The sequence below is a fragment of the Thalassophryne amazonica genome, chromosome 14, assembly GCF_902500255.1.
Source record: "Thalassophryne amazonica chromosome 14, fThaAma1.1, whole genome shotgun sequence".
Taxonomy (NCBI): Eukaryota; Metazoa; Chordata; class Actinopteri; order Batrachoidiformes; family Batrachoididae; genus Thalassophryne; species Thalassophryne amazonica.
This window is the reverse complement of record NC_047116.1, coordinates 72189523-72210472: the sequence shown is the minus strand read 5'-3', so window position 1 is coordinate 72210472 and position 20950 is coordinate 72189523. Positions and strand designations below refer to the sequence as shown.

The window sequence follows — 20950 nt, the reverse complement described above, 5'->3', positions numbered from 1 at the left end:
ACTTAAATGTAAACAGAAGCTTTTTTTTCAAACTTAATTTACAAAAACTCTCGATGGGAGACATCAAAGTTTAAAAAAACAAAACATTACAAGACAGCTCTGCTGTGTTTGCATAGGCACAAGAATATCAAACAGGTTTGATTTTCATCTGACCATACGATCGCCGATCAGGAGGTGGTCGTGAGATGTTAAACGCAGCTCGTTTATGTATACTAAATGATACAGGACGCGCGATTAACCTCAAACCCGGTGTGATCCAAAAAATTCTCACACGAACAAAAAATCAGCTGGAAAAGGGACAAAACTCGCACTGGCACCAGTAGTTGGCAGTGTCCTATTTAGGGATGGGTATTGATAAGATTTTATCGATATCGATGCCATTATCGATTCTGCTTATTGATCCGATTCCTTATCGATTCTCTTATCGATACCTCGTGAATTTTGTACTAACAGTAGGCTTTACAGGTTTTCTATGTATTTCCTTGAGTCTTAAAGTAAATAAATATGAAATTAGTCACTGTATCCTTGATCGCTGGACATAAATAAAAATAAACAAAATGGTGTTTCGTTTTGAAGTTATTAATTCAGACTGGATTCTATCATTCTATCTTGACTTGTCAGAGAGCCGCGCAACGTTTGGAGCGGTGTGAACAGAACGGAGGACGATTCTCGTTTCTTTCTCGCAACGAGATAGGAGTCCCAGTTAGTAACTTTAATCCGCATAAAAGTGAATCACAACTCATATTCAGGGATGAAAGTGGTGAAAAACAAAAAAAGCTGAAACCCAAAATTACCCCCCAACACCACCTGCACAAAAATGTTTCAATTCTAGAAGCTCTGAAATGCAATCTGGGACTATTCCAGATGATAAACTGGAGTGAGTGCAGCATCCATTTAGGTGAGAAAAAACAAATACAACTTTCCTTATTCAAATTCATTCCAGTAGTATTCTGCTCTTACTAGGATGCAGCAGTTTTCTAGTTTGGCAGATAGTTCTGGAGGAAATCACTGAAGAAATTAACAAACTGAAAATATGGTTTGACCGAAACAAACTGTCATTAAACTTAAATAAGACAGGGATGAAATGGAGGTGTGAGAGTCACTAGGTGTTCACAGGAAACATTTATTTATTTCTGTATGTATTTATGTTCATTGTTAGTTGCTATTATATATTTTCTGTTGTGTTTCTATTCAGGTTCTTTTTGTCTCTTTCTCTAAAATTGTATATAATAATCATTAGATTATTAATATATAAGCAAAAAAAAATTTAAGGAATATTACAATTTGAAAACAAATGCACCCGAACGTGATGACGGCTGCAATTGCTAAATGCTAACTTTTAACATTGAAAATGCCACACACATGCTAACACGTTAGCATCGCTCCCGTTTTTTAAGTTATAAAATACATCAACTGTTTCAGAAGACCATAACAGGTCGGTTTAACATAGAAAAGGTAAATAATACTCACAGACGTATGCTCTTTAGGGTTTTAGCGGGGGGAAATTAAGCAAAAGAAAGAAATAAACGACGCAATCGATCGAAGCATTGCTTCAATCTGCGAACCACTGCTTCGATTGGTTCAAGGTTCAAAGCAAAGCCGCGCTGCAGAAAAGTTGATTAAGGACCCGCTGCAGGGTCTGTAATCAATGTAGAGAAATGATCATTTTCCTGACAAACAACGGCCACTCTGAAGGACCGATAACAGAATCGTTAAGCACAAAGCTTATTGATGTCGGTGGATTGAATCATTTCTTAACGATACCCGAAAGGAACCGGTTCTCGATACCCATCCCTAGTCCTATTTGTTTTGACACCGTTATATCAGACGGTTATCTAATTACAAATTGGCTTCTTTTTTTTTTTTTTTTTTAAATGCCTCTTTTTTTTTAACAAATAAAAAATGGCATATTTTACAAAAGCCCATTTATCTGTAAACACCAACACACAACACACCTCACATTAACGTGTTGGTTTACATAGAATTAATCAACCAATCAGTGTAGCGGAGGCACATTTTATCCAGAATGCCATCTGTCTGTGTTTGTTACAAAACTTTAGAATTAGTGCATTATTCAACATTAAAAGATATGTTATATTTTAACTTTGCACAAATGACAGAACTGACATTAATTGAGTTATTCTATCAGCATTCATTTTATGTATACACCAAACCATAACTCAGGAGGGCTTTATTTTCCATGACCTCGGCCTCATGGCAGTGCTGTGAATGGTTAGAGTTGAGCTTTCTGACTCTTCTCAGTTGCGTCTGTGCTGGAAGCCATGTAGTAAACTAGAGCGTCCAACAGAGAGCAGGATGCTGAAAGACAGATCTGCTGACTCGTTGTTTGGGTCTGTTGTCCCTTTGATGTTTCCAGAAGCATTCGTGGTGTTAAAGCTCAAAATCAGCTTGTTAGTAGTTGCAACTATACCAGAGACAATGCTGGAATTTATCGGTTATCTGCAACTTCCGATACATTTTTTGGGTGGTTTATTGTTTTATCTTTATCAAAGATAACTTTTCAGTTATCTGATTATCTGTTATCGAAGTTAATTTTTTGGTTATCTGTACCCACCACTGTATACACATATACACACACACATATATATATATATATATATATATATATATATATATATATATATATATATATATTATTTCTGCCAGTCATATAGAGCATTTCATCAGTCCATATTCATATACGTATATCACATATCTATATCACATCATGAACATTTTATTCACAGGTTTGGCAATGGCGATGTGCTTGCCATCTATGGCACTGACTGCATGGGGCACATTCCATCTGCACTCAAACTCTTCAGTTGTGGCCCGCCACTCATCTGGAGTCACTGGAAGTGTAAATACTTCATCCTTGTAGGCAGCTACGATAGCTTTGCAGACCTAGACCTCAGGAACCATTAAGCTTATAGATGCCTTGCTGCAACTGAAGGCATACACCAGCAAAGCATAGCTGTCTCCAGTTGCCAGGTGCCGCAAAGTGAGAGATGGCTTCAGGCCAGCTTGCAGAGATAATCTCCAGCGAGTGTCCTTTCATTGAATGGAGGGGTGTATCCTTTTCGACATTAGTGAGATGGAGCTCCCTGGAGATGAATGTGGAGTGACCAAAGTGCTGTCTCCTCCTCTGTCTGAGCCATTCTTGCACCCAGATCCTTCTAGGCCTCCTGTGCATGACAGCACGAGCTTCCTACAGTCTCCTCCTCTTTTCTGCGTAACTCTATAGCATAGAGCCCAACTACGCAAGCAATGACAAAGTTCTTTTTCTGCTATTGATTCATCTGCAGGTGAGGAGCAATCTGGAGCGGCGTGATGTGTTCAGCAGCTGACGGTAGGAAGAATATGCGGGGTGTGTGGAAAGAATTTGCCAAATTCACAACATTCCTGACAGATTGTGACAGAATGTAACGACAATATTCTTGACCATGCGTAATGGCTCGTAATAATTCACCAGCGACACGTGCCATTAATCCTAACGCATCTTAACAGGTCGCGACAGTTCCTGAGGGCACCTGACACCTGAGGGCACCGAATCAACACATTCGTGATCAGCGGCCAAGAATGTATACTTTGTGGCATTCATGATTCGACGTCGTTATGTGTAAAGACAGCATGAGCTAAAACAGTTTGTTTTGCTGACAGATGACAACTGGAAGGAGCTAACTGACCGTGCTTATTCTTCTAACACAAAAAAACAAATCCACTACACCAAAAACCATCTGGAGGCATGAAGATCTGTTCTGAAGAGGATCAAGTCACGATGAAAACCTGGACAAATTTCTGACATGATTTTTTTGCTAGAAGTACATGAAGGGTTTGTTTAGGGGCTTTTTTGGAAGTACACAAAGTCAGCGCACGACATCATGGACTACAGCTATTTTTCCAAGTTGACTGAGAACAATTTCTGGACTCCTATTTAAAGTTTGTGTTGGACTGCTGACGTCAAAGCACCAGTGACAAACACCTAAATGTAAGTCCCTTTTCTGTTGTTTATAAATTAATAAAATATCAAATGACAAGGATCTATTTTAGCCATTATACAAAACAATAATGAAGTTATTTTCATTCTTTCATAATGAAACAATTATTTAATTTAGTGAAAGATGGAACGTACCATTTTCCATCTCATGAAATATTCGTACCACTGAACTCAAATATTATTTGTATAATAACTACTAACCAGCAGTGGTGGACCAGCCGAGACATTGGGAATGAAACAAACCAACAAACTCATTTCAAGCTTCATGCAACTTCAACCACACCTGCTCCTAATTTCCACCAACCATCCAACAGGTGGCATTGTTCAGCAATTAGCACACAGATGAACAGTACATTACAACAGAAAACTTGCTTTTTTGGGTCTGGTGCATCCAAGTTAGCTCATGTCATGTCTCATGTCCACCTGGTTTATCTTCATCAGGGTTCCCACCAAGATTTTTTCACAGCATAGGGGAGAACTTACTCGAGGACATTTAGCACGTTATCACCCCAAGTTGAAAGAAGTCAACCAGCTACAGCAGCAACAACACCAAGAGGCGCCCAGCACACACTGCATGACTTTAACAAACTTCCCAATTCTGAACGTGAAAAAAGAATAATTAGACCTATCTGCTGTTTCATTTCAAAAGACCTGCACACCTCGAGTGTCGTGGAAAATGAATACCTTTATTCATAGATTTACTTTTGTTTACATTACCTTTTTCTAATTTAAAATCACATAATCATAGACACACTTTGCTTTCATGGCATCATTTGTCACACCACCTTTGTTATCAGTCTGCAGCACACTTGAATAGAACCTGAAATTAGCAGCTCAATGAACTGGATTTAAAATGAACTTTTGAATCGAATGGTGAGATACTGAAGGATTCACACCCCAAGATCACGGTGCCCGTTTGCCAATATCTTTCTTGGCTTTATAGTGCCATCAAATGTCTCAAGTGACAGTGCAAGACAAACACAACTGAGGACATGCATCTGCATTTGTGCTATGAAGCACCACCATTCAGCACGCCCAGCACGTCCACGCAGCTCTCTGTGGTTTAAAAATGAGGACAAAGGAACCACACACAGATGAAGTGGACAGAATCTGTTCATACTGTGTCATGTCTTTCACACTTCTTCACAATGAGAACTTTTACAGTTTGAACAAAGCTATCGCAGCAACTTGGTTGTAAGGTTCGTGTCAGTCCACACTATTAATCCTCACACATTTTTACACATACAGAGTGATGACAATTACAAGTTCAAAGTGATTTTACTTATTAGACGTGTGCCAGCGTTTTTATACGGTCAGCATACGGAGGCTAAATCATCAAGGTGTGACAGGGCCTTAAAGGAATCAGTGTTCATAGCTTATAAAATAAACCGTCTCTGTGACGAATCTCCATTGGCACAGCCAGCTGGCTAATCGAACCACAGCACCTCAGCATAAAGACATAAAAACCTGGAGTGAGGACACACTGTTGCTAAGCTACAGAAGACTATTGTGTGCTGCCTCCGTCTTCTAACGATAAAAAAATGTGCTTGGTTGAATGTAAACAGTGACAGAAGCTATGTCTATTTTAAATCAATCGTTGTAAACAGAACAAATACTTTCCAGAACAGTTGATTCTGTGCATTACATGTAAAATGCAGCAGGTGATGGACAGATGAGTCAGTACTGCCTGACCTTTAACGCATTAACTCTAAAAGAATAAATGCTATCATTTTGTAACTCCACATATTAAAAGCGCAAATAATGAACAGGGTTGTCGTCAAATCAGTTGAGCAGAGAGAACCCCTACGCTGTGATTTGGATCCCCTACGCTATAATGTGGGCCCCTACGTTGTGATTTAACCAGCGTAAGGGGACTTTTCTGTTTGTTCTCCCATTTTTTAAAGGTTGTGTTATCACGTTATTTAACGTCCCAGTTAGCAACACAAAGTATTCATGATTGTACATCTATCCATGCACATGTGGTAATAATTAGAGGTCACTGATGTATTTTATTGCCAATTACACTGGTCAACACAATTTTTCCTGCATGGAGTTTTTCAATGGATTTGGAGTGATTTGGGGCACTGAATCTGAATTTGGAGTTAGTTTTTGCTAACCACATCATATTTTCAAGATATGAAAACATATTTCTCGTATCAAGCACTGAAGCAAAAGCTGCAGTCTCGCACACCTCTTTGGCGCTATAAACGATATTACGGCTTTGTTCACATTTGGCAAACCTGGTTTAAAAAATAAATAAATGGTAAATGGACTGCATTTATATAGTGCTTTTCCATCTGTATCAGATGCTCAAAGCGCTTTACAATAATGCCTCACATTCACCCCAATGTCAGGGTGCTGCCATACAAGGCGCTCACTACACACCAGGAGCAATAGGGGATTAAAGGCCTTGCCCAAGGGGCCTTAGTGATTTTCCAGTCAGGTGGGGATTTGAACCCATGATCTTCTGGAGTCAAGCTCAACACCTTAACCACTAGACCATCACCTCCCCTGTGCTATTGAAGCTGCTTTTGTGCATGATTAGTGGAGTCAAACTTGAGTGAATGAGAAAATTTTGCGTAATCCATCAATACAGAACATGTAGACTGCAAAAAACGTGATGTGTTAGAGGAAATCTGAGCTCAGATTTGGATTCAGCACCCCAAAATTACACTTAATCAGTTCTCAAAGTCCATGCAAGAAAAAAAAAATTGTTGACCAGTGTAATAATGCTAAAATACCCTCAGCTGTATGAACAAAAAATAATCAATGAAAGAGTGTGTAGACAGAATGTGACCTTTTGACCCCTTAGAATTGCTCATGGTTAGCCATTTTTGAACTTGTCCAAAGTCTGTGTCCCAAGAATGCTCCCTGTGAATTTGAAGACCCTGGCAGTAATAGAAATAGAGTTATGGTGAGGACAGATAAACTGACAGAGGACGGACGGACGGATTCAAAGTCTTCACAATACCCAATGACCATATTTTGTCCTCAGGTAAAAATCCACAATGCGGCCCAAAGCTTGCTTTTGATGTTGATGGAGTGGTAGGCCTGTCACGATAACAAATTTTGCTGGACAAGATATTGCATCAGAAAAAAAAAAAAAAAATCATGAAAAAATGCAAGTACATCCTATCTAAGAGCAATGGACTTAATTCTCAACAATATTCAACATTGGAATTGAAAAATAAAATAAAAAAATCCTGAATCAGTGATCTATATTTCAGAAGTGGGTGTGGGCTAATGGGCCATTTTCTTCATATGATGGACCCCTTCTCAGACATCAATAAAACAATAAATAATTCAAGATATGCAGTGTTGGGTTTTTTATCCATTGTAAGAACCCCAATGTGAGCCAAATTAAGTTCAAGTTAAATATGATGCAAATGTCCTATGTCATTGTTCTGCATTATATTTCATGCCATTTGATGTTATACATGGGTCATTATTGTTTAAAATGTTTAAAACATTGATATTGGATGGATATAGCCTTCGCTGGCGTGTTCAAAAACTTGCATGTAGTAGCTTTAATCTGCGAGCAGCAGAGAAGTGCATCAAGTGCTTTAACAACGTGAGACTGTAAATGTAAACAAATTTTTCATTAAACAATATTGAATTGGATGACAGCTTTTGTCATTCATGACTCATCTTCAACCGCTTATCCAAGATTGGGTCTCAGGGGCAACAGCTCCAGCAGGGGAGCCCAGACTTCCCTCTCCCGTGCCACACTGACCACCTGTGACTGGGGGATTCCGAGGCATTCCCAGGCCAGTGTGGAGATATAATCTCTCCACCTCGGCCTGGGTCTTCCCTGGGGTCTCCTCCCAGATGGACGTGCCTGGAACACCTCCCTAGGGAGGCATCCTTACCAGATGCCCGAACCACCTCAGCTGGCTCCTTTCAACGCGAAGGAACAGCGGCTCTACTTTAAGCTCACCACAGATGACTGAACTTCTCACCTTTTCTCTAAGGGAGACACCAGCCACCCTCCTAAGCAAGCCCATTTCAGCCGCCTGTACCCGCGATCTAGTTCTTTCAGGCATGATCCAACCCTCAAGACCATAGGTGAGAGTACGAACGAAGATTGATCAGTAGATCTAGAGCTTTGCCTTTTGGCTCAGCATCCTTTTTGTCACAACAGTACAGTAGAGCGAATGCAACACCACCCATGCTGCGGCAATTCTCCAGCCAATCTCACACTCCATTGTCCCCTCGCTTGTGAACAAGACCCCGAGGTACGTGAACTCCTTCATTTCAAATTTATCCAACACAATGATTTTTGTCATTGTGTTGGATAAATGTTTTGTGCAGCGTGGTGGGTTTTCTTGTGGGTGAGGGGTGTAGTTAGGGTTGTTTTTTTTGGCCAGTCATGCACCATGTGGGGCCAGACCACCTTCAATATTTGTTCATTTCAAGTTTGTCTGAGTTTTGCACATTGACGGCATGACATAAAACATCACTCTGTATAGATTAAAAATCATCGTAGGCAGCATCTCTATTCTGCAAACATCCCATCCATGGAATCTTCCACTAATTCACATAAAACATTAACTTTTGTAATTCGTCTTCCTTACTCACCCACAGAGCAGGTTGACCCCACCTCCTGCAGAAAGCAGGAGACAGACAAAAGCAGAGCAACTCACTAAAATGTGAGTGACTGATGCTTTTTGTCTTTTCTGCGTTCTGCCGCAAGCAGGTGCTTTTATTTTTACACACCCAAAAACAGAAATAGTGGCAGAAGAGATCAAACACACTACACTTCTCACCCATGGTAACAGCAACATGACACTTAACTCATTCATGGTAACGGCAACATGACACAACTAAACTGACTAAACAAACTGAACTACAAAAACACAAATCAATAACAATAACAACACTGTTAACATTTAAAACCCTGAACTCCCATGGTGTATAGCACCCCCGGTTGAAAAGATGGTCTCTCGAACTGATGGTTCACAATACATTCATTGAAGAGCCTTGCATGTGAACACACAGTAAGAGCTACACAAAATACAGAATACTATTAGTAAACAGTAAACAAACAGCACATTTTTACCTTATCTCTTTACCTTATTTATTACCTATTTATCCTCAACAATCTCTACGTTGAGTGCAAATTACTGTATATATTTATTAAACATTTTTATCATTGCCCTTTTACCATTTGTCTGTTCCATTAAATAAAACATACAGTGGAACCTCGACATACGAGTTTATTTCGTTCTGTGACCAAGCTCTTAACTCAAGCTGCTCTTATTTCAAATGAATTTTCCTCATTTAAAATAAGTAAAATAATTTTAATCCATTCCAGCCTTGTAAAACATCCCCAAACTCTAAATTATGAGAAAATACATTTAATTAACAAATAGACATGCATACAGTACTTTACCTATGCATAAGAAAATACAGTACTATATACAACCCCAATTCCAATGAAGTTGGGACGTTGCATAAAATGTAAATAAAAACAGAATACAAAGATTTGCAAATCCTCTTCAACCTATATTCAATTGAATACACCACAAAGACAAGATATTTAATGTTCAAACTGATAGACTTTATTATTTTTGTGCAAATATTTGCTCATTTTGAAATGGATGCCTGCAACACGTTTCATAAAAGCTGGGACAGTGGTATGTTTACCACTGTGTTACATCACCTTTCCTTTTAACAACACTCAATAAGCGTTTGGGAACGGAGGACACTAATTGTTGAAGCTTTGTAGGTGGAATTCTTTCCCATTCTTGCTTGATGTACAACTTCAGTTGTGCTTCACAATGCACCACACATTTTCAATGGGTGACAGGTCTGGACTGCAGGCAGGCCAGTCCAGTACCCGCACTCTTTTACTACGACGCTACGCTGTTGTAATGTGCAAAATGTGGCTTGGCATTGTCTTGCTGAAATAAGCAGGACGTCCCTGAAAAAGACGTTGCTTGGATGGCAGCATGTGTTGCTCCAAAACCTGGATGCATCTTTCAGCACTGAAGGTGCCATCATAGATGTGTAAGTTGCCAATGCCATGGACACTAACATACCCCCATACCATCAGAGATGCTGGCTTTTGAACTTTGCGCTGGTAACAATCTGGATGGTCTTTTTCCTCTTTTGTCTGGAGGACACGACATCCATGATTTCCAAAAACAATTTGATATGTGGACTCATCAGGCCACAGCACACTTTTCCACTTTGTGTCTGTCCATTTCAAATGAGCTTGGGTCCAGAGAAAGCGGCAGCGTTTCTGGATGTTGTTGATGTATGGCTTTTGCTTTGCATGGTAGAGTTTTAACTTGCACTTGTAGATGTAGCGACAAACTGTGTTAACTGACAATGGTTTTCTGAAGTGTTCCTGAGCCCACGCGGTAAGATCCTTTACACAATGATGTCAGTTTTTAATGCAGTGCTACCTGAGGGATCGAAGGTCACAGGCATTCAATGTTGGTTTTCCGCTTTGCCACTTACGTGTAGAAAGTTCTCCAGATTCTCTGAATCTTCTGATTATATTATGGACTGTAGATGATGGAATCCCTGAATTCCTTGCAACTGAATGTTGAGAAACATTGTTCTTAAACTGTTGGACTATTTTTTCATGCAGTTGTTCACAAAGTGGTGATCCTCGCCCCATCTTTGCTTGTGAACGGCTGAGCCTTTTGGGGATGCTCTTTTTAGACCCAATCATGACACTCATCTGTTTCCAATTAGGTGTTCTTTGAACATTCATCAACTTTCAAAGTCTTTTGTTGCCCCATCCCAACTTTTTTGAAATGTGTTGCAGGCATCCATTTCAAAATTAGCAAATATTTGCACAAAAACAATGATGTCTATCAGTTTGAACATTAAATATCTTGTCTTCATGGTATATTCAATCTAATATAGGTTGAAGAGGATTTTCAAATCATTGTATTCTGTTTTTATTTGCATTTTACACAACGTTCCAACTTCACTGGATTTGGGGTTGTAAAATAAAAGAAAAAAGTTTTATTAAGTGTTCTTAGCTTGGAAACAGAAGAATGCACATGCTGTAAACTCATAACCTAAACTTAAAACATTCCTTAAAATGATCTGAAAATTCTTATTTTGTTTTCAGTTTCACTTTTATTTTTTCAGTTGTTTTTGCCTTTAGATGTACTTTCTGCACTTTCACTTGCAGGTCTTTTGGATGAAAACCTATCCAAGATTTGCTTCTGTCTGCTTTTCAAAATGCTGCGGAAATGTGACAGACAAGTGTTATTAAAAAGTGCTGAAGCACGACCAGTGGAAACTTTTTCTGGGTATTTCTTTTCAATGAAACTTGAAAGCTTCTCCCACATTGCCAGCATTTCCTTCATAGTAGTGATAACCTCCTCCAGGTCTACCTCCTCCTCGCCAATAATCCCTTGCAAAACCTCCATACGTTGCATCATCTGCAGCTCCTTCAACTCCTCTGTTGAGAGCTCCTCTTCATGTTCCTCGACAATCTCATTCACGTCACCCTCCTCTACCTCCAGACCCATCAATTTTCTGAGGGACACAATTTCCTCCAACACTGCAGCAGGCTCGTGGTCGAATCTTTCCAAGTCCCTGTCTGCAACAACCTTAGGCTATAACCTCTTCTGAGTACAAGGTTCTTCTCCTAACAACCTGCCACACCAAGTCAATAATGCGTAAGCATATCACGATGTTATAGTGATCTTTTTATAGTGATCAAAGATCTGCTGGTACATATACTCAACAAAAATATAAACGCAACACTTTTGGTTTTGCTCCCATTTTGTATGAGATGAACTCAAAGATCTAAAACTTTTTCCACATACACAATATTACCATTTCCTTCAAATATTGTTCACAAACCAGTCTAAATCTGTGATAGTGAGCACTTCTCCTTTGCTGAGATAATCCATCCCACCTCACAGGTGTGCCATATCAAGATGCTGATTAGACACCATGATTAGTGCACAGGTGTGCCTTAGACTGTCCACAATAGAAGGCCACTCTGAAAGGTGCAGTTTTGTTTTATTGGGGGGGATACCAGTCAGTATCTGGTGTGACCACCATTTGCCTCATGCAGTGCAACACATCTCCTTTGCATAGAGTTGATCAGGTTGTCAATTGTGGCCTGTGGAATGTTGGTCCACTCCTCTTCAATGGCTGTGTGAAGTTGCTGGATATTGGCAGGAACTGGTACATGCTGTCGTATACGCCGGTCTAGAGCATCCCAAACATGCTCAATGGGTGGTGAGTATGCCGGCCATGCAAGAACTGGGACATTTTCAGCTTCCAAGAATTGTGTACAGATCCTTGCAACATGGGGCCGTGCATTATCCTGCTGCAACATGAGGTGATGTTCTTGGATGTATGGCACAACAATGGACCTCAGGATCTCGTCACGGTATCTCTGTGCATTCAAAATGCCATCAGTAAAATGCACCTGTGTTCTTTGTCCATAACAGACGCCTGCCCATACCATAACCCCACCGCCACCATGGGCCACTCGATCCACAACATTGACATCAGAAAACCGCTCACCCACACGACACCACACACGCTGTCTGCCATCTGCCCTGAACAGTGTGAACCGGGATTCATCCATGAAGAGGACACCTCTCCAACGTGCCAAACGCCAGCGAATGTGAGCATTTGCCCACTCAAGTCTGTTATGATGATGAACTGGAGTCAGGTCGAGACCCCGATGAGGACGACGAGCATGCAGATGAGCTTCCCTGAGACGGTTTCTGACAGTTTGTGCAGAAATTCATTGGTTATGCAAACCGGTTGTTTCAGCAGCTGTCCGAGTGGCTGGTCTCAGACGATCTTGGAGGTGAACATGCTGGATGTGGAGGTCCTGGGCTGGTGTGGTTACACGTGGTCTGCGGTTGTGAGGCTGGTTGGATGTACTGCCAAAATCTCTGAAACGCCTTTGGAGACGGCTTATGGTAGAGAAATGAACATTCAATACACGAGCAACAGCTCTGGTTGACATTCCTGCTGTCAGCATGCCAATTGCACGCTCCCTCAAATCTTGCGACATCTGTGGCATTGTGCTGTGTGATAAAACTGCACCTTTCAGAGTGGCCTTTTATTGTGGGCAGTCTAAGGCACACCTGTGCACTAATCATGGTGTCTAATCAGCATCTTGATATGGCACACCTGTGAGGTGGGATGGATTATCTCAGCAAAGGAGAAGTGCTCACTATCACAGATTTAGACTGGTTTGTGAACAATATTTGAGGGAAATGGTGATATTGTGTATGTGGAAAAAGTTTTAGATCTTTGAGTTCATCTCATACAAAATGGGAGCCAAACCAAAAGTGTTGCGTTTATATTTTTGTTGAGTGTAGATTGGAGGATTGCAGTGGTGTTGGGTGAAAGTTAGAGGACTTTCACGAACTTGAACTCATCAGGAATGTCATCTTGAAGGCCAGGTGGGTGAGCTGCAGCATTATCCAGAACCAGTAAGACTTTCAGTGGAAGGCTTTTCTCCTGGAGAAACATCTTCACAGCAGGACCAAAATCAAGATTTATCCATTCTGTAAAAAACTGCCTCGTAACCGTGCCTTTGCATTGGCACGTCACATAACCTGGAGTTTTTCTTTTAAGACTTTGTGGCTCTACAAAACTCTTGTATTCTCTGAATGGTACACTAGCAGTGACTTGATCTTACAGTCACCGCTAGCATTTGCACACAATGCAAGAGTGAGGTGATCCTTCATGGATTTATGGCCTGGCAGCTTCTTCTCCTCTGCTGTTATATAGGTCTTCCATAGTATTTTTTTCCAGAATAATCCAGTTTCTGTTGGGGTTTGCCCCTGGTTCTGTCTGGTCTGTCCCGGTTCTTGCTTTGCCTTTCTGTCCAGGTGAAGCTGACTGTGGCAAGTTGTCTGTTTGGGCTGTGCATCAGATACTGGTGATGTCATGTCTCTTCCCCTGCTGTCAAGACAGCACATGGGAGCTGTCTGAGTGGCGTCTTCACGTCGGGGCTCCACCCCTCCTGTCAAGACAGCACGTGGGCTCTGTCAGCGTGGCATCTCACAGCTGACTGTCATTTCCCAAGTTTTTAAGTGTCCAAGATGCCACCGCTGTACATGGATGGTCGTCTTCCTCTGCTCCTTGTTTTTCTACGACTGTTGCTAATGTCAATTTTTGTTAAGAATATCATATATCCTACAATATCCTACAATCCTACAATCTTTAGCTGTTGCGGGCAATTGCAAGTGCTACCACCTTTCCTGGCGTCTGTGCCCCAATACCTGTGGCGTCTACCTGTCCCCTTGTCCCACAAGCGCTCACATAGAAAGTGTGGGAAATGTAGCGGAATACTTGTTAGACTGAGAGCCTACCTGACAGTCCTCAATGTATTATCGTCATTGCCTCTCGCACTTTCCCCGGGGAAAAAAATGGATTCATCGTGCGGTGCTCCGCGGAGATCAGCTGGCTCAGAACAGCTGTCCCAAACACGGAGTGTCCCATCTGCCCACAGTGTGTCAGCATCTGCAAACGAGGCTCTGTCCTCGAAAATCTTCATCCTGTTACGCATGGTACAATGCAAACTGACTGTACACCGTTGCACATGGCTCTTGTTAATACGAGGTCTCGAGAATAAAACTTTCATCGTGAACGATTTCTTCACGACACACGAGTTGGATTTCCTTCTGTTGACGGAAACATGGACTAAACCAGGTGATGTCAGCGCCACCAACTGTCCAAGTGCCCGCAATGCCTTCACGTGAGGTGGGGCTGTTTGGAAACAGTGCTGACGTGCCGGAAAGAATTCAACATGCTGCAAAGCACCACAAAGTGTCGTAAAGTGCCAAAAAATGGCGAATGCACTTTGTAGCGGCTTTTGATCGTGTGTTTATTAATATTTATGGGTAAATGGGCTGCGGGCCGGTCCAAACTTATTAAAGGGCCGGTTCCGGCCTGCGGGCCGCCAGTTGAATAGCCCTGGTCTAGTGGGTAAGTGGGCTTGAGATCAGAGGATCCTCAGTTCAAGCCTCACCCAGCAGGCACATGTACATAAAATATATACGTAGAAAAGATGCACAATAAGCTAGTTACGTATCCCCACATGATATTTACGTAAATTCTACGTATAGAGTAAATCAAAAACAACGCAAATTTTTCATGACAGTGTTCATGCGTTTTCAACGTAGATTCTACGAGTGTGAAATGTTATGGTGAATAATCAGCATAATTCATATCACTGCGTGCAAACATTTCCCATGCATCTAAGTAAATGACTGTGGCTGTCAGGAGCTAGAATTTTGTAAGGTCTTAGCGATCACTCACCAGCCCAGTAGGTGGCGGTAAATGCACCTTAAGATGGTGCCGTCCACCACTGAATGTGGAAGAAGAAGAAGATTATTTACCCATGATTATTTACCCTGAAAAGAAATATGTTTACAATAAACTTGTATTTCAAAAGTTAGAGCTGTACTCACTCAACACCTAATTTTTTGGCATGTGTATTTAACAGTAACTTATTGAGTGTATTTTTCGCCATACTGTTATGTTATCTAAACAGTTCAATTTTCAGTGTATACCTGTAAAATAAAATGAAATTATCAAATATACGTTGGGTTCAACACGTATATTCAGCATGCATAAAACACGTAAATATGACATTGCAATAAACATGTAAATTCAACTAACATATTCTGCCAAATATTTACATAATTGGCACGTACATGCATTACATGAATAACATGTAGTGTGCCTGCTGCGCAGCATGACCAGAATAACACCCCTATTCCACAGGACACCATTCCATTACAATTCCCCACGATCCAGAAAAGTATAAAAATGAGATAAAACATCTTACACCTGCATGACTATCAGGCTGAGAACAATTTGTCCACTTGGGATGAAATTTTTGAACAGCTCGAAAATTTCACCCCAATTTCAAAACTGGTGCCGATGATGGTCATAACTACTGCATATACAGAGTTTGTTCAAGACTGACAAAAGATGGATTAAGGAGTCACTGCCATGCTTCCAAATGCGCCTCGATTTGCTATTCGGGGTGAAACAAAAAGGAACGGTGCTCTGTGGAATAGGGGTATAAGAGCCCTTGGACAAGGTAACTATACCAACAAAATACAAGTAGGAGCTTCAAAACCTGCCAACATCCTGAAATGTTCCGATGCACACAGCCGAAGGTTTATCAACTCAGTAACATTTGTAACAAAACCACAAAAATACTCATATTTGTAGTTATGATTGGTAAGGAAACACAAAATGATCATTTTTCATAGTTAAGGCAACCTAAAATTATTTAGGCAGGTTGTGTTTAACTTGTGATGAAAAAAAAAGTGGGAAGCCGGTGTCGCCAAACGAACAGTCTCCCCTAAAAACTGGTCTGCTCTGCCTCCATTGTGCATGTGTCATTTTGGAGAGTCAGCAGCAATTCACTGATTATCCCCTTGTTTCTGCTTAAAACTGCAGTGGCAGATATCTGAAGCTTTTGTACAACAATCATTTCCACAAAGCACCGAGTGATGGGCACAGTTCCGCTAATCCGCTAACTGCTAATTATTGAAGATAATGTTTTCATTATTGAATTAGCTTTTCAAATAACTCTGAAAACCCATCATCGGACCAATTGTCTTCCGATGAGTTTTGGTCCGATAATTTTTAGTCCGCTAACATTTTTGCAGACGTAGCTTTTTGTAGTAGATGCGCTGTTCTATCCTCTACAACAGAGAAGAGCTGGTTCTCAAAGAAATCACTCTATCTTCTGCAGGCAAAGAAGAACTGGTCAATCAATCAATCAATTTTTTTTTTATATAGCACCAAATCACAACAAACAGTTGCCCCAAGGCGCTTTATATTGTAAGGCAAGGCCATACAATAATTATGTAAAACCCCAACGGTCAAAACGACCCCCTGTAAGCAAGCACTTGGCTACAGTGGGAAGGAAAAACTCCCTTTTAACAGGAAGAAACCTCCAGCAGAACCAGGCTCAGGGAGGGGCAGTCTTCTGCTGGGACTGGTTGGGGCTGAGGGAGAGAACCAGGAAAAAGACATGCTGTGGAGGGGAGCAGAGATCAATCACTAATGATTAAATGCAGAGTGGTGCATACAGAGCAAAAAGAGAAAGAAACAGTGCATCATGGGAACCCCCCAGCAGTCTACGTCTATAGCAGCATAACTAAGGGATGGTTCAGGGTCACCTGATCCAGCCCTAACTATAAGCTTTAGCAAAAAGGAAAGTTTTAAGCCTAATCTTAAAAGTAGAGAGGGTGTCTGTCTCCCTGATCTGAATTGGGAGCTGGTTCCACAGGAGAGGAGCCTGAAAGCTGAAGGCTCTGCCTCCCATTCTACTCTTACAAACCCTAGGAACTACAAGTAAGCCTGCAGTCTGAGAGCGAAGCGCTCTATTGGGGTGATATGGTACTACGAGGTCCCTAAGATAAGATGGGACCTGATTATTCAAAACCTTATAAGTAAGAAGAAGAATTTTAAATTCTATTCTAGAATTAACAGGAAGCCAATGAAGAGAGGCCAATATGGGTGAGATATGCTCTCTCCTTCTAGTCCCCGTCAGTACTCTAGCTGCAGCATTTTGAATTAACTGAAGGCTTTTTAGGGAACTTTTAGGACAACCTGATAATAATGAATTACAATAGTCCAGCCTAGAGGAAATAAATGCATGAATTAGTTTTTCAGCATCACTCTGAGACAAGACCTTTCTGATTTTAAAGATACTGCGTAAATGCAAAAAAGCAGTCCTACATATTTGTTTAATATGCGCTTTGAATGACATATCCTGATCAAAAATGACTCCAAGCATGTATAAAGTGAATAAAATTGGTCCTAGCACAGAACCTTGTGGAACTCCATAATTAACTTTAGTCTGTGAAGAAGATTCCCCATTTACATGAACAAATTGTAATCTATTAGACAAATATGATTCAAACCACCGCAGCGCAGTGCCTTTAATACCTATGGCATGCTCTAATCTCTGTAATAAAATTTTATGGTCAACAGTATCAAAAGCAGCACTGAGGTCTAACAGAACAAGCACAGAGATGAGTCCACTGTCCGAGGCCATAAGAAGATCATTTGTAACCTTCACTAATGCTGTTTCTGTACTATGAATTCTAAAACCTGACTGAAACTCTTCAAATAGACCATTCCTCTGCAGATGATCAGTTAGCTGTTTTACAACTACCCTTTCAAGAATTTTTGAGAGAAAAGGAAGGTTGGAGATTGGCCTATAATTAGCTAAGATAGCTGGGTCAAGGTTGGACACTGAAGCTTTATGGAACATAACACAAACCTGCAAACAGTACCAGCTGCGGTGCCACTTTTTCAGCTTTGTGCCCCTTGTGAGAATATCTGCACACACCCCTGATTTAAAGCCCAAACACTTTCCAGTAAAGTTGTTCCTGCGGTGCACAGCTACTGTGCGTCATGAAGAAAAGCTATACTGCTGCACCTACCTGTTTCCACACAAAGGCGTCCATATCGTTTAACATCCAAGAAATGGTGACATGCACAGTGGACAGAAGTAGTCCAGTGATGACAGCTGCTCGCATCCGGACGGGCAGCAGCGTGTATATGATGTGGATGAAGAAGACGGTCCACCACATCCCCTCTGAGGCACTTCTGGGCTGCACCAGCAGCACTGCGGCCACCTGCACCACCAGCACCACCAGGATAATCATGTAGCACACAATCCACATGTGGTCCTGGTGGAAAGCGTTCCTGTTGCAGACAATCATGAGGACGGGGATGAGTAGGATGGCCGTGGACATCACCACGATGTAGGTGACGCTGGGCCCAGCTGCCCCCGCCGAGCACTGGAAGCCCAGCATGACTGTGAAGACCAGCACCAGCACAGCCATCAGCATGGTCAGGCTGCTCTGGTTGAGACGGAAGAAGTAGCGCTGGTAGAGCCGCTCCAACTTCTCCGACTGGAACTTCTTGGATTTGAAAATATGCATGATGCTGGAGCAGCAAACCGCCAAGGAGAAGTCCACTTGTGGCAAAACCTCGTCCTCGGGTTTGAACCTGACTGTGCGATTGCCCAGACCCACCTCCACAGACTTGGGTCTCACCTCACCCTCCGGACCTGTAGGAGACGCACAGTTCTCCTGGGTTTCCTGTCCATGGTCCTGCCAAGCCGACCTGGACCTGAAGCTGACGCTGCTGACGGTGGTGAAGGCTTGTGCAGGCTGCCGCCCCAGAGCACCCTCCTGCCTCCACCGACTGTTGGTCCGGCTCAGCCTCTCCCGGCTGGACTGTGGGCACCCGTTGGCCATGAACTCAGACTCACCCCAAGCTGATCTGAGCTCAGTTCCTCCCCTCAAAACAGGCGCTCCGACTTCAGGTGGGCTGACACTGTTTGGTCTGGACATAGTGACCAAGCAAAAACACTTCAGAGTTTAGTATTTACCTGCACGGTGCAAAGGGGACGCCCCATGTCCAAGGTGCAGTTTATAATCCTCAGAGTATATATATATATATATATATATATATATACACATATTAAACTTCTATCAGTAAATAGGCATTCTCAAATTAATGCATCATAATTTAATTAATCCAAACCAAGAGCTAGGAAAAGCTCGCAGGGAAAAAAAAACAAGTGGAAGCGCCCAGAAGTCACATGGGGCCTTGAAGGCAGAGATGCTGAGGTCCAGGTGGACTTGGATCTATTGGGCCTAATTAAGAACCATCCGCACAGCAGCTCTGCTTTATGGGATTTTTTTTTTTTTTTTTTTTTTTTTTTTTTTTTTTGCGACCCCACAGAGGGATTCCTCAGGGATCACGGCGCGGTCCCATCATTTAAATCCGTCACATCCGTGCACCTGTGCGGGCGGAAGGCGCTGGTTCGATCCTCACAGCAGCATCACGATCCCGTTGATCGGCGGTGAAACTCAGCCGCAGCTCCTCCTCCTCCGCCGCCTCCTCCTCCCCGGACAGCAGCTGCATCCAGCCTCCCGCTTCATGATGCGTGGCACCGGATCACCGTCCAACAGCCGTCCGCCACCGCCGCCCCGCGCACGAAGGAGCTCGAGTGTGCGTGCGCATACGGTGGGAGAGCAGAATGCTGCTTTCACGATCATTCAACCAAGTGTGATTCCTGTGGCCCGCCCCTCCCACGCCTCCCATTGGAGCAGGAAGAGTAGTCATGTTGTCGCGCCTTCCCATTGGCTGACAGTCCCGTCCATCCAAAGTGACACCACCTGCACGACCACCAACGAATGGGCGGGTGTTCACAGCTGGATAACACGCACACCCCACCGGCTGGGGTTCGAACCTTTTCCGTCTCAAAATCCGCCACTTTGAATATCTAGCAGTAACTTAGTTTATGTCTTATGTATTTAAATCAGTTTAGAGAAATGATGATTTTTAGGTGATGTTGCAATCGTCAGATAATTTACAGTTTCTCACAGACCACATATAAAATACATATCCCGTATAAATAGAAATACATGTCAAAGAGTAAGAGTAACAGGATGTACCTTTATTGAATAAGGATAAATCAAGCAGGTAAACTATCAGCTCCATGTAAAACTGAAATTAAATTTTATTTGGGCACCAAATGACTCCTCACCAATTCGGGGTTTTCAGGTATCCCATAATCCCTTGCGCACTAGAGAGTAGCTGCAGTCTAAACAACATAGATAATCCACATGATGACAATTATAAATGAATATTATACTACAAAAACATGTACTTTTTTATGCTTTTCATTACATTAGTAAGAGACTGAATGAATGAATTAATAAGTTTATTCAGCACGCACATGAACAAAATATCAACATAAACTCTTACTAACATAACAAATTAAAAACAAAAGAAAATACAATAACTCAGTTTCCCAAATTGGGTGCAGCTGAAAGGGCATGGCCTAAAGCAAAAGCTTATAATCGCCCACCCCATACACCCGTTACTATACACAGTTAAATACACTCAAAATGAGATAGCAATCAGAAAATAACGTAACTGAACAGAATAGAACAA

At 41.8% G+C, this 20950-nt stretch overlaps 1 protein-coding gene and 1 long non-coding RNA gene across 3 annotated transcripts in view; both read right to left on the bottom strand.

Annotated features, from left to right (window-relative positions):
* adcy5 (adenylate cyclase 5) overlaps positions 1-19437 on the bottom strand; it is a 365757-nt gene extending 346320 nt beyond the window's left edge. The window contains 1 exon segment of the mRNA XM_034185849.1: positions 18421-19437. Coding sequence (XP_034041740.1) covers positions 18421-19338 — 918 coding nt within the window. The 5' untranslated portion in view covers positions 19339-19437.
* Positions 1714-9317, bottom strand: LOC117524124. Of its 2 annotated transcripts, none has more exons than XR_004564719.1 (3): positions 9188-9317; positions 8836-8838; positions 1714-1724 (listed from the first exon to the last, which is right to left on the bottom strand). It is a non-coding gene; the product is annotated as an uncharacterized LOC117524124 (long non-coding RNA). The 2 variants fall into 2 exon arrangements; XR_004564720.1 differs by lacking the exons at positions 1714-1724; positions 8836-8838 and adding exons at positions 1870-1880; positions 3728-3737.
* Positions 19438-20950: the final 1513 nt, after the last annotated feature.